The sequence below is a fragment of the Neopelma chrysocephalum genome, unplaced genomic scaffold (genome assembly GCF_003984885.1).
Source record: "Neopelma chrysocephalum unplaced genomic scaffold, ASM398488v2 Primary Assembly neopelma1_25, whole genome shotgun sequence".
NCBI lineage: Eukaryota > Metazoa > Chordata > Aves > Passeriformes > Pipridae > Neopelma > Neopelma chrysocephalum.
Genome location: NW_020897694.1, coordinates 34,987,349 through 34,999,506, shown reverse-complemented (window position 1 = coordinate 34,999,506; position 12,158 = coordinate 34,987,349). Strand labels below are relative to the sequence as shown.

The following is a 12,158-nucleotide window of genomic DNA, read 5'->3' as shown; positions in this document are numbered from 1 at the left end:
GCTTTGTTATTCTAGAATGAAGAACTGGTATTAAGCAAAGAAACCAAAGACAAACGCTTAGAGGATGGTTACTTCAGGATAGGTATGTCACAGCAGAAAGAAATCTGTATTGTTACTATTACAACTGTCAAGACATTTTCATTAAAACCAAAACAAACCTAAACCTAATTCTCGATCACTCATTTTTGGGTACATGACCTTGTAGGCTTTACTTAATATTGTTTTCACTATTTCTTTTCTGAGACTGATGTACTAAACAAAGATCTGTTGTGACTCTCTTAGTTGAAGTGCAGCTACATTCAACTTTTCTGCCAGGATTAATCACCTAGATTATAGTAGAGGCATTTCCAGGTTGTATAAGATCACCTCTTCTGCTCTGTGACTGCACAAGTGCCTTGGTGCGAGCTGTGTGCTTGACCTGGATATGAACTCACTCTATACATCTATGATGATACAATCAGCTGTATCATCATAGGATGAGACTGGCATTTCCACAGCCAAGTGGCTTTTGGGGAAGGTGCCTGGATACATGTCAAGAAAGAGAAATTTTACTCATGGATTGTATTAGTTGCTGGACATAGGTTGGGCAGCCCTGTTATAATGAAAGCACATTTTTTTGTCTCAATAAATTACTGTAAGATGCACTGCCAGCATATTTGGTATTTTAAGATAAAATACAGTTTTTCCTTAGAGATCAAATTGTTGTGCATATGAGTGTAAAGTCTAACTTGGCTTTTAAACTGGATTCTTACTCATCCTAATATAATTGAAGATGCTTTAAATAGGAATATGTTTTGCATGAATGATATACCTTGTCTTTACTCCTCCTTGAAAACACATAAGGCAAAGGCTTTATGTTTAGTTCCATGATATTAAATGGCCAAAATCTTATGTTTAGTTCCATGATATTAAATGGCCAAAATCTTCACAGAGTTTGAGGTACTAATGCCTTTAGACAGTTTCAAAGCTTATATTCTTACATGTAATCCTGTTCAGATCAGTGTGCTCTGATGATACACTCCATATTGTTTGCTGCTGCAAAGCTGAATCTGATGTCAAAATTGCTCGCTGTCTTTTTTGTTTCAGTAATGATACCAGTCAGTAGGTTTCACCTGTGAAGTGTGATGCTACAGAAACACTTTTCTGGACACAAATTTTTTACTTCATTTTGTTGAATGGGATATACTTTTGCTTCTTTTGCAGGGAAGTTTGAAAACGGTGTAGCTGAAGGAACAGTTGACCCCAGCCTAAACCCTATTTCATCATTTCGGCTTTCAGTAATACAAAATTCAGCCGTTTGGGCAATTCTGAATGAGGTAAGAGGTGGTATAACATTTAAAAATATAACCAGCAAATGTGAGATTTCTTTATTCTGTCAGTGTTTTGAAGCTCAAACTCTTGGCTAACACTGAAAATAGCTACCTCTTAGAAATGTAATACACTAAATGTTGACTTATTTTTTCTGATTCTCTATTTCAGATTCATATTAAAAAGATTACAAACTGATCATGGAATTCTGCTTTAGAGGAAAAAGGATCCTTGAAAACTTTTCCTATAAAATCTGACATCCTTAGCAAATCACAAATTGAAAATACTGAGCATGCACCTTAATTCCAAATTTCATTCTTTTTCACTTGAACTCTACCTCTTGTGAAACCTACTGTAGATGAGAAGATTGTATTTACCCCTTCTTATCTGATCCATCCAGAAACTGATGCTCCACACTGATAACGGTCGTCTGAGGCCCAAGTTGTCCTCCACTTTAATGTGACTTTACCATCTTATGGTTACAAAACCCTGCTATGCTTAACCTGTACTATTTTGATAGTATAGTAATATAGAGAAGTTGTACATATTGTTACATTCCTTGAAGAAGAAGAAAAAAATATAATTATTGTTAAATATGTTTTATGAAGGGGGTACTTTCGGAGTTCCATTTATTTTCTATAACGAGAACCCTCTTTTATAAACTGTCAGGGATATATATTAAAAATGTTAGGGATATTTAATTTATTAAAATAATTTGAAAAGTACATATTTTTATGCAGTAAAATTTTAAATTGATATAGTTTTTTTATGAATTCTCTAGTTTAAGTTATCTTTCTACATTTTTCTTTGGAGATGCAAACATAAATTAATACCATATTTCAAATATACTGCCATGTTTAAAAAAAACTAGATTAAGTTTCTAAATTACATAGTTTTGTACACAGAATCTGAATGATGTTCAGAGGCATAAACAGAGCCTCTGAAGAGCATTATTCTTTGGGGCTATGAAATTCCACTATGTACAGTTTGTAGCCACATAAAAAGCATGTTAAAATGTCGTTTCATATTATGTACTAAATCGGCAGTGATTTTAGATTGAATCCATTGCATTTTAGAAGAATTTTTTTTTATTCCAAACAGTTATTTCTAAAAATCTTTGTAAACATTTCCTAGCCTGAACAAATTCATTTTCTGTCCTGAAAAAAATCATTCTCCAGCTTTGTTTTGGAGTGATAGAGGTTACCTTACATCAAAAGAGCGAATAATACATAGATACATTTGATCTATGGAGGTCTCCTTTTAAAAAGTTCTGTTAATGCAGTGTTCATTTTGGATACATTACAGTTTATTTTTATTTTCTTCCGTTGTTCAAAAACAAGGTTTTAGTTTTGACTTCTTTATTGATGAGTGTAGTAACTCACACTAACTTTTTACTAGGAACTAAATTTGGCCTCAAGTTAGTACCCTGCCTTTTCGTTTCAAGGGAAACAACAGTGATCTTAAATGAATCATAAACTCAGTCAGGAACAAAACATGGTTTGGATTACATCCAGAGGGGAATTGTTGCAGTACTAGTGCTGCTGGTGCTGCTCTGAATAGTCTTTCTGCTTAGGTGCTTGTGTGTAAGACACAGGCATGGGAAGATTTCAGTTAGTCAGAACTGATCAGGAAAAAGAGAGGCAAGAATTCCTCCCTTTAATAGGAAAGAAGTGCCTGACTGACACTGGAGGGATGCATCTACCTTGGCCTGGGGATTCTCAGCTGGGCTGTGAACAAGCCTCCTGGAACTGATATCTCAAAAGCTGGAGAGTTTTCCCTGTGGGAAAAAAACCCACTCTGCTATTCCCAACATAGAATCATAGAATCGTTTAAGTTGGAAAAGACCTTTAAGATCTTTGTGGTCAGGGTACAGATGCACAAAACCTGTTGCAGAGCGGGGATCTTGAATTTGTACCGCCAGCATTATTTGACTAATAGATTTGGCCTCTCTTTTATGACACATTTATAAGGAGCAGGAGCCTCAACGTGACTCATCAGCACTGCAAACCATCACCACTGGGGTATAGAGTCAATCTGTCTTTTGTTCTGCCTTGTTGGAAAATGGTGTCGTAGCTTTGACAGTTTAGCAGTATTCAAGTTGAAGAGCTTAACTGTTTGTACAGACTATTGTCATTTTGGTTTAGCTATGTTGTCAGGGAAGACAAGACTTGTACACAGAGGCAAGGCCTTCTGTTTAGACTGACTGGTGTAAGTTCAAGTTAGAAAGCTACCAGGCAGGCCTTGTTTACTTTTTCTGATCACATCAGGTGGTCTAAATAAAATGTTACTTGGAAAGCTTGTGTTGCCCATAGAGGCTGTGGGCATAAGCTAAGCACTGGCCACATAAATGGAGTTTATTCTTAGATTTTGGAACCTGAGTGTGATTCTAGCCTGTTGTGGTGCTACAGCCCCGTTTGTCACCTGTATAATGCCATGCCATCAAATTATTGACATGCAATGGCTTTTTATCACACATTACCTAGCAAAGGTCTGAGAAAGTATTAAGGCATTCTTCTCATCTATGTCGGTGGATGAATGATGCAAGTTATTTACACTAGAGTTATTTATTACAATTCAGACTGCAGAAATATGTTAGATATTGAAGTTCCTTAATATAATTAGTTTTGCTGACAGTGACCTTTTCCATTTTTCCATGATTTCAGAAGTTTACTGGTACCACTTGTTGGAGAAAGCTGTGTGCTTACTCTAAAAGCATTACTATTCCTGAGGTTTCACTGTAGTTAAGATGATTCATTGCTAAATACATAAAACCCTACCACACTGATTGCAGAACTCTGGTTAACAGTATATTTAGTTTTCAAAAATGTTGAGAAGAGATTTATCCAAGGCAACAAATTACTGCTTGGTAAAATGGGGATGGTTTCCTAAAGACTAGTGTATCTTTATTATATCATACTAGCAGGAGTTGAAACCTTGGGCTGCTTTAATAGTTTCGATGTTCCTGAGCTTATATGCTCTCTAAATTAAAGTGCCACATTAATACAAATTACATTTCATGGATTCAGGTAAATTCAGAGCTGGTGTAATCAGGTAGTTCTGCAAATTCGTTTGGAAATTTTGCTGAAAAATAGAAAAAGGAAGGAGGATATTTTCTAATTATTTCTGCAGACAGCTATTTTGGGCTTTCTACCTTTCAAATTCCAATCCCCAAGTCAGGCTAAAGTGGCAAAGTAAGTGCTTAGGCAGTTTGCCTCACCAGCCTTTAGCTCGGGCACTGTTTGTGATGGATGTACTCCAGAGGGGCCGATGTCTCTTGCACTTGTCCGTCGTAAGTGACAGGATTGCCGTAAGAGATCTTAAACAGTATCTTAAACCTATTAAATTATTTGGGGGAGTTTTTCCCTACATGTATATAATTTCAGGTTATTTTTGTTGTTGCCTTAAAAATCCCCTCTAGGCCTCTGAATCTTAGCTATACAGTAATGGAAAGTGTTTCAAAATAAATTGCATTATGCTATGATCCTGCTAGCTCCTTCTGATGCTGTTAAAGCTTCAGAAAAGTGAACTTTTGTGAAACCAAAGGCATTGCCAGAAACCTTCTTTATCTGGGCAAATTATTCTTAACTTCTTGTACTGGATGCCAGACAGACTCACCAATATGAGCACTGGCTTTTGTGAGCTGATTAGGATTGCTTGGGACCAAGGAAATACAAGACTTGCAGTATAATGTTGTTTTGCTCGTTCAGTGGGTAGTACTAATGAAAACTTTGTAAATAATGTGAACAGGATGTGATCCCAAAGTAGCACTTTTTATTTTCTTAATGAGTGTTTCTAAAGCACTGTAGAAGGCTTTGAGCTTTTGCAGGCATCTTAAAAACAGGTATTTGCACTGATGGAAAAAATTTCTGTAGATATATTTGTTTTTTCTCTACTTAAAGATGGCTTAGAAAAATTGAAAGATAAACATATGATTCATGGACCAAGAAAAGACTGGACTCTTCTATCTTACTGCTAATACAGCTAGACGCTGTTTCAAAAGCAGTTTTTAAATACCTTGAGTCAGTTTAGAGCAAAGCAGTTTGTACTTTGCCCCTGTGATACACAATTCCTTGAATGGGCTGGAGTGTGATTAGTCTTTGGAAAAATTGAACAACTGTGTAACAGTTTCCTTCTTTTTTTTTTTTAAATATATTTTAATTTCAGTAATCTCTGTATTTTGTTGGAAATACTTGCTCCAGATGAAGTATTGTAGTAATTTGTAGTTTGCCTCCAACTTTGAACATACTGTTTTAGTCTTGTGGGGGAGAAGAAGAATGAAATCTTTTCAAACCTTGCTCTCCTGAAATACATTAACCCAAGGTTCTATATTTGTTCTTACTAGAAAGGATGTATTCTGAAAAGTAACTAGTTAGAAAGGGTTAAAAAAAAAAAACCTTGTATTTTTAAATCATCTTTACAATCACCAGCATAATGCTGAAACATTAAACAACTGGTGTTTTCAGGCTAACATCGATTGCTGACTTAAAACACACACCCAATGGAGACCTGGTGAATTGGTCCTTGAGAGTGTCACTTTTCTGACCCAGGGGGTCTCTGAAGGGTTTTGCTAATTTCTGCTGTAAACAATGAGCTGCCAGAAGTTAAAGTAGCTTAATTTTGAGAATGATGAAGCCTTCTTTCAAGAGGGTGAACTTTGGTATCTCTAAAGGGAAGGTACACGGGCCCCAAGTCCTTCAATGGTATCTAAAGGGCACTAAATATGAATTTTTACTCTTGAACCGAAGTGGGTGATCACTGGTGCTAGGATTCCTGTTAGGAAAAAGGTGTACAGTTAGGCTGCAGCTGCCTGCAGGACGGGAGTTTGTGCTGCTTGCCAGGGAAGGAGCAGGTCCTGACTGGAATCCTTCGCCTTCCGTGGATCAGCAGTTCAGTGCTTTCCTTGTTTAAAGGGGAACATTGCTCAGCATTGCTGAGAGGGAAACACACTTCTCTTCAAGCCTTAACAGTGGCTGAGACACACAGTACTGTAAGATGCACTGCCAGCATATTTGGTATTTTAAGATAAAGTATAGTTTTTCCTTAGAGATCAAATTCTAGTATTGAAATATTAAGTCTTACTGTAACCAGTTTACTCGTGTTGTTTTGGAAACTGAATCCTAGTGAACACCATGTTGGAAAGCTGTCATCTTCACTCTCCATAAGGTATTGTTTGTGATGGCCAGTTTATACTCCTGCCTTGTGGACTTCACAGCTGCAGGCATTGCCACGAGCCCACCCTTGTAGCCAAACTAATTTGTACTTTCCTTCCATGTTCATTGACCTGCCACTCAGAATGGTGGATGTAATAATACCCACTGGACTGCTAGAGATTGGGTTTAAAAACTTGCTGCTATTTTTGGAAACCTGAGTCATGTTAATTGTGCCTTTCATCACTGTTTCTTTTGTGTGCCAGAGCTGTCCATGTATATTTGAAGTAGTCACTAAAATAAATCTCAAGTTCTTTCATGCAAGGAGAGGACAGATCTCTATCTAGAGACACTTGTTGCTTTACCATCGCAACACTCTAAAGATCCATACTTTCACACAGTCCCAAGGCAAAGTATTCCAATACTACTCTTCAATAAAACTGCTTTTTGGTGTCACTTAAACCCCTCATAATGTAGAGCTTATACCAGTATGTGCAAAATACCTGCAGTAAGAGTTATGCTACATAGACTTGTTGCAGTTAAATTTAAGCTACAGAGATGTACAAGTAACTTGTTTTTAGGAATGTACTGAGAAAGTATTTGAACAAAATTGCTAACATGTTTACTGTTGTAAATATTTTAATAAAAAAGGACACTTCAAACTTTTTTACACAATTATCTACAATAAAGAGAAATTTACAACCATTTACAAAATGTTTTAAATTTTTTTTTACTGTCAAAAACTGCTAACGTAAAAAGAAAATAAACATTAGATACATGAAGTCCTGGGTTTATTTCACTCTGTATTTATAGAAGGAGCAAAGCATCTTGGTGAAGTTCCATCCACATGCTAGTGAGATCAAATAGAGCAGGATGAGAAGTGCAAAGGGATACAAAAGAATAGCTGTGTTCTTCAAAAAGGGCAATGCTGAAACAGAAGCAACAATGAAGCAAGTATAAAGTAGTGCTCTTTAAAAAAAGGTGCTTCATGTGGAGTGGCCTTGGGGCAAGACAGCAAGAAAAAATAGTTCTGCTCTATTGTCCTCCTCAGGCATCTCTGCCCTACTAGTCCTACTGTTACCACATAATGCTTTTTGAAACTGCTTTACCAAAAACTGTGGCCTTAGATTCATTAAAGAATTTTTATCTAATGCAAACATCTTGAAGTGGATTTACAGAGGAACAAGAAAACCAAGTTGTGGTTCTACAGGTCTAATACAAGGGAAGTTGGTAAAGCAGAGAATACAAATTCTCTGGTTAAGATGTACACTCAGCTGAAAATCTGGATTGGTAAATTTCTATCAGACTTCTTTTACCACAAAGAAAGAATTACTTCAACACCCAGCTGAGCCTCTGCTTTACAAATTAATAGACTAAGATCAAATTATTAGACTGAAAACATGCTCTTGTTTTTAGTCAAATACAAAAGAAATTGATGTCACTCACCACTGTATCCTAGGAATGTCACATAGATATAATAGCCGATGGCAATCAACCATAATGTATTCCCAACAAAATACCCAATGACAGAGTCAGATATGATGACATCTGCAAGAGATAACTGCTCTCAGCTGTTTTGATAGAGCACCATTTTGAAGCAGAGAGCTCAAAGTATTCTACTTACAGTTGATGAAGAACAGCTGGATAAAATGCAAAATTACTAGCAGTGGGTAGAAAGCATTCAGATGCACATCAAAGGCATATCCCCACTCCACATCATAGTCTCTGTTCTGCTGCTTCACCAAATACTTATTAGAAATGAACCTACATAAAAAGATATTTGAGACTATTGTTAATGTGAATCTATAAAGCTGACAATCAAAACATAGATTTGACATAGTAAGTCATATGCAATTCCAATTCTCCACCCCAAAGTGTCTGCTATCTGGGAGAAAAAACATGCAAGAATCATGCAGACCATACCATTGTTAAAATGTTTTTGTTAAAACTATGATTACATCCCCCTGCATGCCACAGACAGCTGGAACACTGTATTACACTGCCGGTAATACAGAAACAAAATGCTTCTTTAAAGAAACCAGCGCTACAATCTTATCAATGCAGCCACAAGCTGCGACTTCTCGCTGTACACACAGGGAGGAAACTTCAGTAAAGTGCCCATACAGGATCAGCACACATCACACGAGATGGCTTATTTCACTTCTACAGAACTGGTACACTGCAAAGACAGGAGGAGGGCTGGATAGTGCTCATAACATGAGCCCATTCTTACTGAAAAGAAATGCAAATGGAATGTGCACTGCCTGGTGTTAGAGGCTACAGAATAAGCCTCAGGACTGTGCTTCAGCTTAAGTTCTGCTGACATAACAAAATTTATCACATTTAGAAGAGGAACAAGAAGTCAATACGTGCTCAGAAATAAGTTAAGGGACCAGAATTTTCATGAAAGCTTCCTCTGACATACTCTTTGTGCCAAGGGCGGGGTCAGAAGGAGGCAGAGCCTGGGGGTGAGGTGAGATGAGGCGAGGCAAGAGGGGGTTTAGACTCATTAAGAATGGGGGGAGTTTTTGGAAAAAAAGGTGAGCCTGCACTGGAAGAAGGGACTTGAAACAAACTGGAGCCAGATGACTAGTACTGAGGCCTGCAGGAAGCCAATTAAAAGATAGAGGAAAATCAGCAGATGCTGAAGCCTTCCTGGTTCAGGAGACTGCACCCTGAGGCACAAATTGCTAGAGAATGGCAGGCTGGGAGCAGAGAGCTTTACTATAAGCTCTTCCCCAAGCAATTTATGGGTTGCTGTCTCAGACACGAGCATAGGTCAGATGGATTTTTCATCTATCAGCTACAGTTCTTGTATGTGCCTCATCCTGAAGTTTGCAATTACAAGCAGGAGTTCCTGAGGCCACTGTTTGAAAGGAATTTATCCCTTTTCCAATCAGCATCAGTTTAGGATGTCGACTCCATCACTAAGAAATCTTCTAAATGCTTTTACTTTCTTAAGTTCTTGGTAAAATAAAAATTCTTTGGTGCCCTCCCTTTGCCGCAGCACAGAAACAGCAGCTTCCCATTGTTTCATGGCTCCCTCATTGCTGCAGGACACATCCAAGGTGCTGAGGCCTGGATTGTAAGCTGACCTGCTCCTGCCTCTCCACTTCTGCAAGTCCCTGGACACTAGAGGATAAAACCAGCAGCTAATACCACCAAAGCAGCGAAGCTGCCACATGTGAGACAGAACGGATGTGGCTTGTCGTGGCACTTGGTAAAATCTTCAGCAAGAAGCATGGGCTTAAAGAGAATCATCCTCAGTCTTACATTGCTTAATTTTTTCATTCATTATTCTGATTGAACACTTTGGGTTTTTTTGAACACATTTTTTATTTGGCATTACTGCTGACTATTAACCAGCTCAAAAAGAAAGAAAAGAAACTGGAATGTTTACCATAATACACACTTCCTGATTTTTTTTAATCTTTTGCAAGAAATAGTGAAGAAAAAGATGTGTTCTTTTTTATTGCAACATTTTGAAACAATTACTACAACAGCACAAAACTTATAGGCAATACTTGCTTAATAAGTTTACCCTAAACAAAGAACCAAGTGTCTTGCAAACAGCAGAGGACTCTCCATGTCTGAATAGCAATACTGAACTCAGTTTCAGAAATCACTACTTACCACATCAGAGTTGCAATCAGGAGGCCAACGCCAACACAGTCTATGAATACAACCCAAAGTAGCAGCTTTATTGTTTCAAAAAACCCCATGTCCAGCACAAATCCAAATCCTACAGTAGACACTGAAAGCAGAAAAAGATTATTGAAGTCAGCTGTAGAAAAGAAAGCATGAGATGTTAAACCGATGGGGTTTCTTTGAATATACTGTTATGAAATCTCCACTTTCCTTTTTATTTTTTTCCCCAAGATTTTTAGTCCAACAGCTCACTTTTTTCCACCAAAACCTAGATATAATGTACTTTACTCATAATATAATACCTCTCACAGATTGAACACTCGTCTGTACTTAGGCTTAATTGTATTGCTCCACTCAAACTATTTTTAAAAAAATTCACACAATGCTACAATAGAACATTCTTTGTTTTAGAAAAGCTCCTTCTGAACACAAACCACATGCGTGGTGATATATAGTTTTATTTCAAAGTTATATGAAATATTTTTGCTATTACAAATAGCAATATGCTATTAAACAGAAGACAACTGGGATAATACTGAATTTGCAGTTCAGTCACTTAGATGAGCTGCTTTGTTTATAGCTTAATTCTGCAATATACAGAATCTCACTCGGGCCTTTATGGTAAAAACAGTATTTTATCCATAATGTTCAGGTAAACCAAATATTCAGTATTTTTTAAGTAAAGCACTACTGTGTGGTATGGGGTTTTATTACTGTCTGTAAAGTTACAGGGAACTGCATAGCTTGAAATGCAACAGAAAATGAGTTGCAATAGAGATCAATTCAAGACTAAACAGTTTTAGTTATGCCTATTCCATTTTCTAATTCCTATCTTAACTTCCAAAAGGTTAGGCCCTTTTCCTCTATTCTACTTTGACTAAAAGATGGTATATATGGACTGGTCTCTTTTTTGCGTGTTATTGGAAGGAAAATGAATATTTATCCCTAAACTTTCCCTCCCTCTCCCTTACGTTGTCTGTTGTCCTGCACTCACCGCAGAGCCAGATACTGAGCAGTACTAGGAAAGCGGGATCGTCTCTCGCCCATTGGTCCTTTGTCTGTTTTCTGTAGTGAAAGTTCCTGTAAACCCTCTGTGGCGAAGTGAACAAATAAAGCATCTGCCATAGCGCAAACTCAAAGTCCATCTGTCGGAAGTGGAAGAGCCTTCGCAGGTACTTGTAGCGTTTCGCTCCAGCCGTGTGCCTCGCAGCATCCCTGGGGCTCAGCGCACCATTGCCCTGGCTCCGAGAACTAACCAAGGTGGTTGGCAGCATCTTGCTAAAGAAAGAATTTCAAAAGATGCGTTTGGTTTTGCATATAGTGAGGGCTACAAATAAAATCACGCAATGCAGGCCATGCCTGCAATGCTTAAGTGACAAAAACTGAGCACAAGTATAAACAATGACAATTGTTGGAGCAAGTCCAGAGGAGGCCATGAAGTTGACGGAGGGCTGGAGCATCTCCCCTATGAAGACAGGCTGAGAAAGCTGGGGCTCTTCAGCCTAGAGAAGAGAAAGTTGTGTGGAGACCTCATAGCAACCTTCCAGTATCTGAAGGGGGGAAAACAGGGAAGCTGGAGAGGGACTCTTCATCAGGAACTGTAGCGATAGGACAAGGAGTAATGGGTACAAACTGAAAGAAAGGGAATTCAGGTTATATATTAAGAAGAAATTCTTTACTGTGAGGGTGGTGAGGCACTGGAACAGGCTGCCAAGGGAGGTTGTGGATGTCCCAACCCTGGCGGTGTTCACGGCCAGGAGGGATGGAGCTCTGCACAACCCGGTCTAGTGGAAGGTGCCCCTGCCCATGGCGGAGAGGTGGAACTAGATGATCTTTAAGGTTCCTTCCAACCCTTAACACCGCACGTTTCCAAGATTTAGGGGCGGCCTGGCCGGCGCTGCTGACAAACACCCGCCCCCCCTCAGCGGGACCCGCGCTCCGCTCCGGGCCGGGAGGCGCCGAACGTCCCTGAGCTCCGCTGAGCGCCGGGGTGGGGAGGGGGCTCACCTGCTGCCCCGGCCCGCGCCGCGATCCCGCCCGGCACCGCCACCGTCG

The 12,158-nt window shown here is 38.7% G+C and overlaps 2 protein-coding genes across 2 annotated transcripts in view; one reads left to right on the top strand and one right to left on the bottom strand.

The window, feature by feature from the left end:
- MGAT4A (alpha-1,3-mannosyl-glycoprotein 4-beta-N-acetylglucosaminyltransferase A) overlaps positions 1–7,168 on the top strand; it is a 78,636-nt gene extending 71,468 nt beyond the window's left edge. The window contains exons 14-16 of the mRNA XM_027674879.1: positions 16–82; positions 1,204–1,316; positions 1,480–7,168. Of these exons, the coding sequence (XP_027530680.1) occupies positions 16–82; positions 1,204–1,316; positions 1,480–1,506 (207 nt within the window). The 3' untranslated portion in view covers positions 1,507–7,168. The remainder of the gene's footprint in view (positions 1–15; positions 83–1,203; positions 1,317–1,479) is intronic.
- Positions 7,077–12,154, bottom strand: UNC50 (unc-50 inner nuclear membrane RNA binding protein). The gene is made up of 6 exons (XM_027674880.1): positions 12,111–12,154; positions 11,098–11,381; positions 10,089–10,209; positions 8,080–8,219; positions 7,902–8,003; positions 7,077–7,383 (listed from the first exon to the last, which is right to left on the bottom strand). The coding sequence occupies exons 2-6, from the start codon at positions 11,375–11,377 to the stop codon at positions 7,247–7,249; spliced, it is 780 nt and encodes a 259-aa protein (XP_027530681.1). The 5' UTR covers positions 11,378–11,381; positions 12,111–12,154; the 3' UTR covers positions 7,077–7,246.
- Between the last annotated feature and the right edge of the window lie 4 nt (positions 12,155–12,158).

Excerpts from the sequence above, each read along its gene's own strand:
- UNC50 (XM_027674880.1), bottom strand. The coding sequence starts at position 11,377 with ATGCTGCCAACCACCTTGGTTAGTTCTCGGAGCCAGGGCAATGGTGCG. Across the intron at positions 10,210-11,097 it reads GCTCAGTATCTGGCTCTGCG|TGTCTACTGTAGGATTTGGA; the intron begins GTGAGTGCAGGA and ends TTCTGCTTTCAG. Across the intron at positions 8,004-8,079 it reads CCAGCTGTTCTTCATCAACT|ATGTCATCATATCTGACTCT; the intron begins GTAAGTAGAATA and ends TATCTCTTGCAG.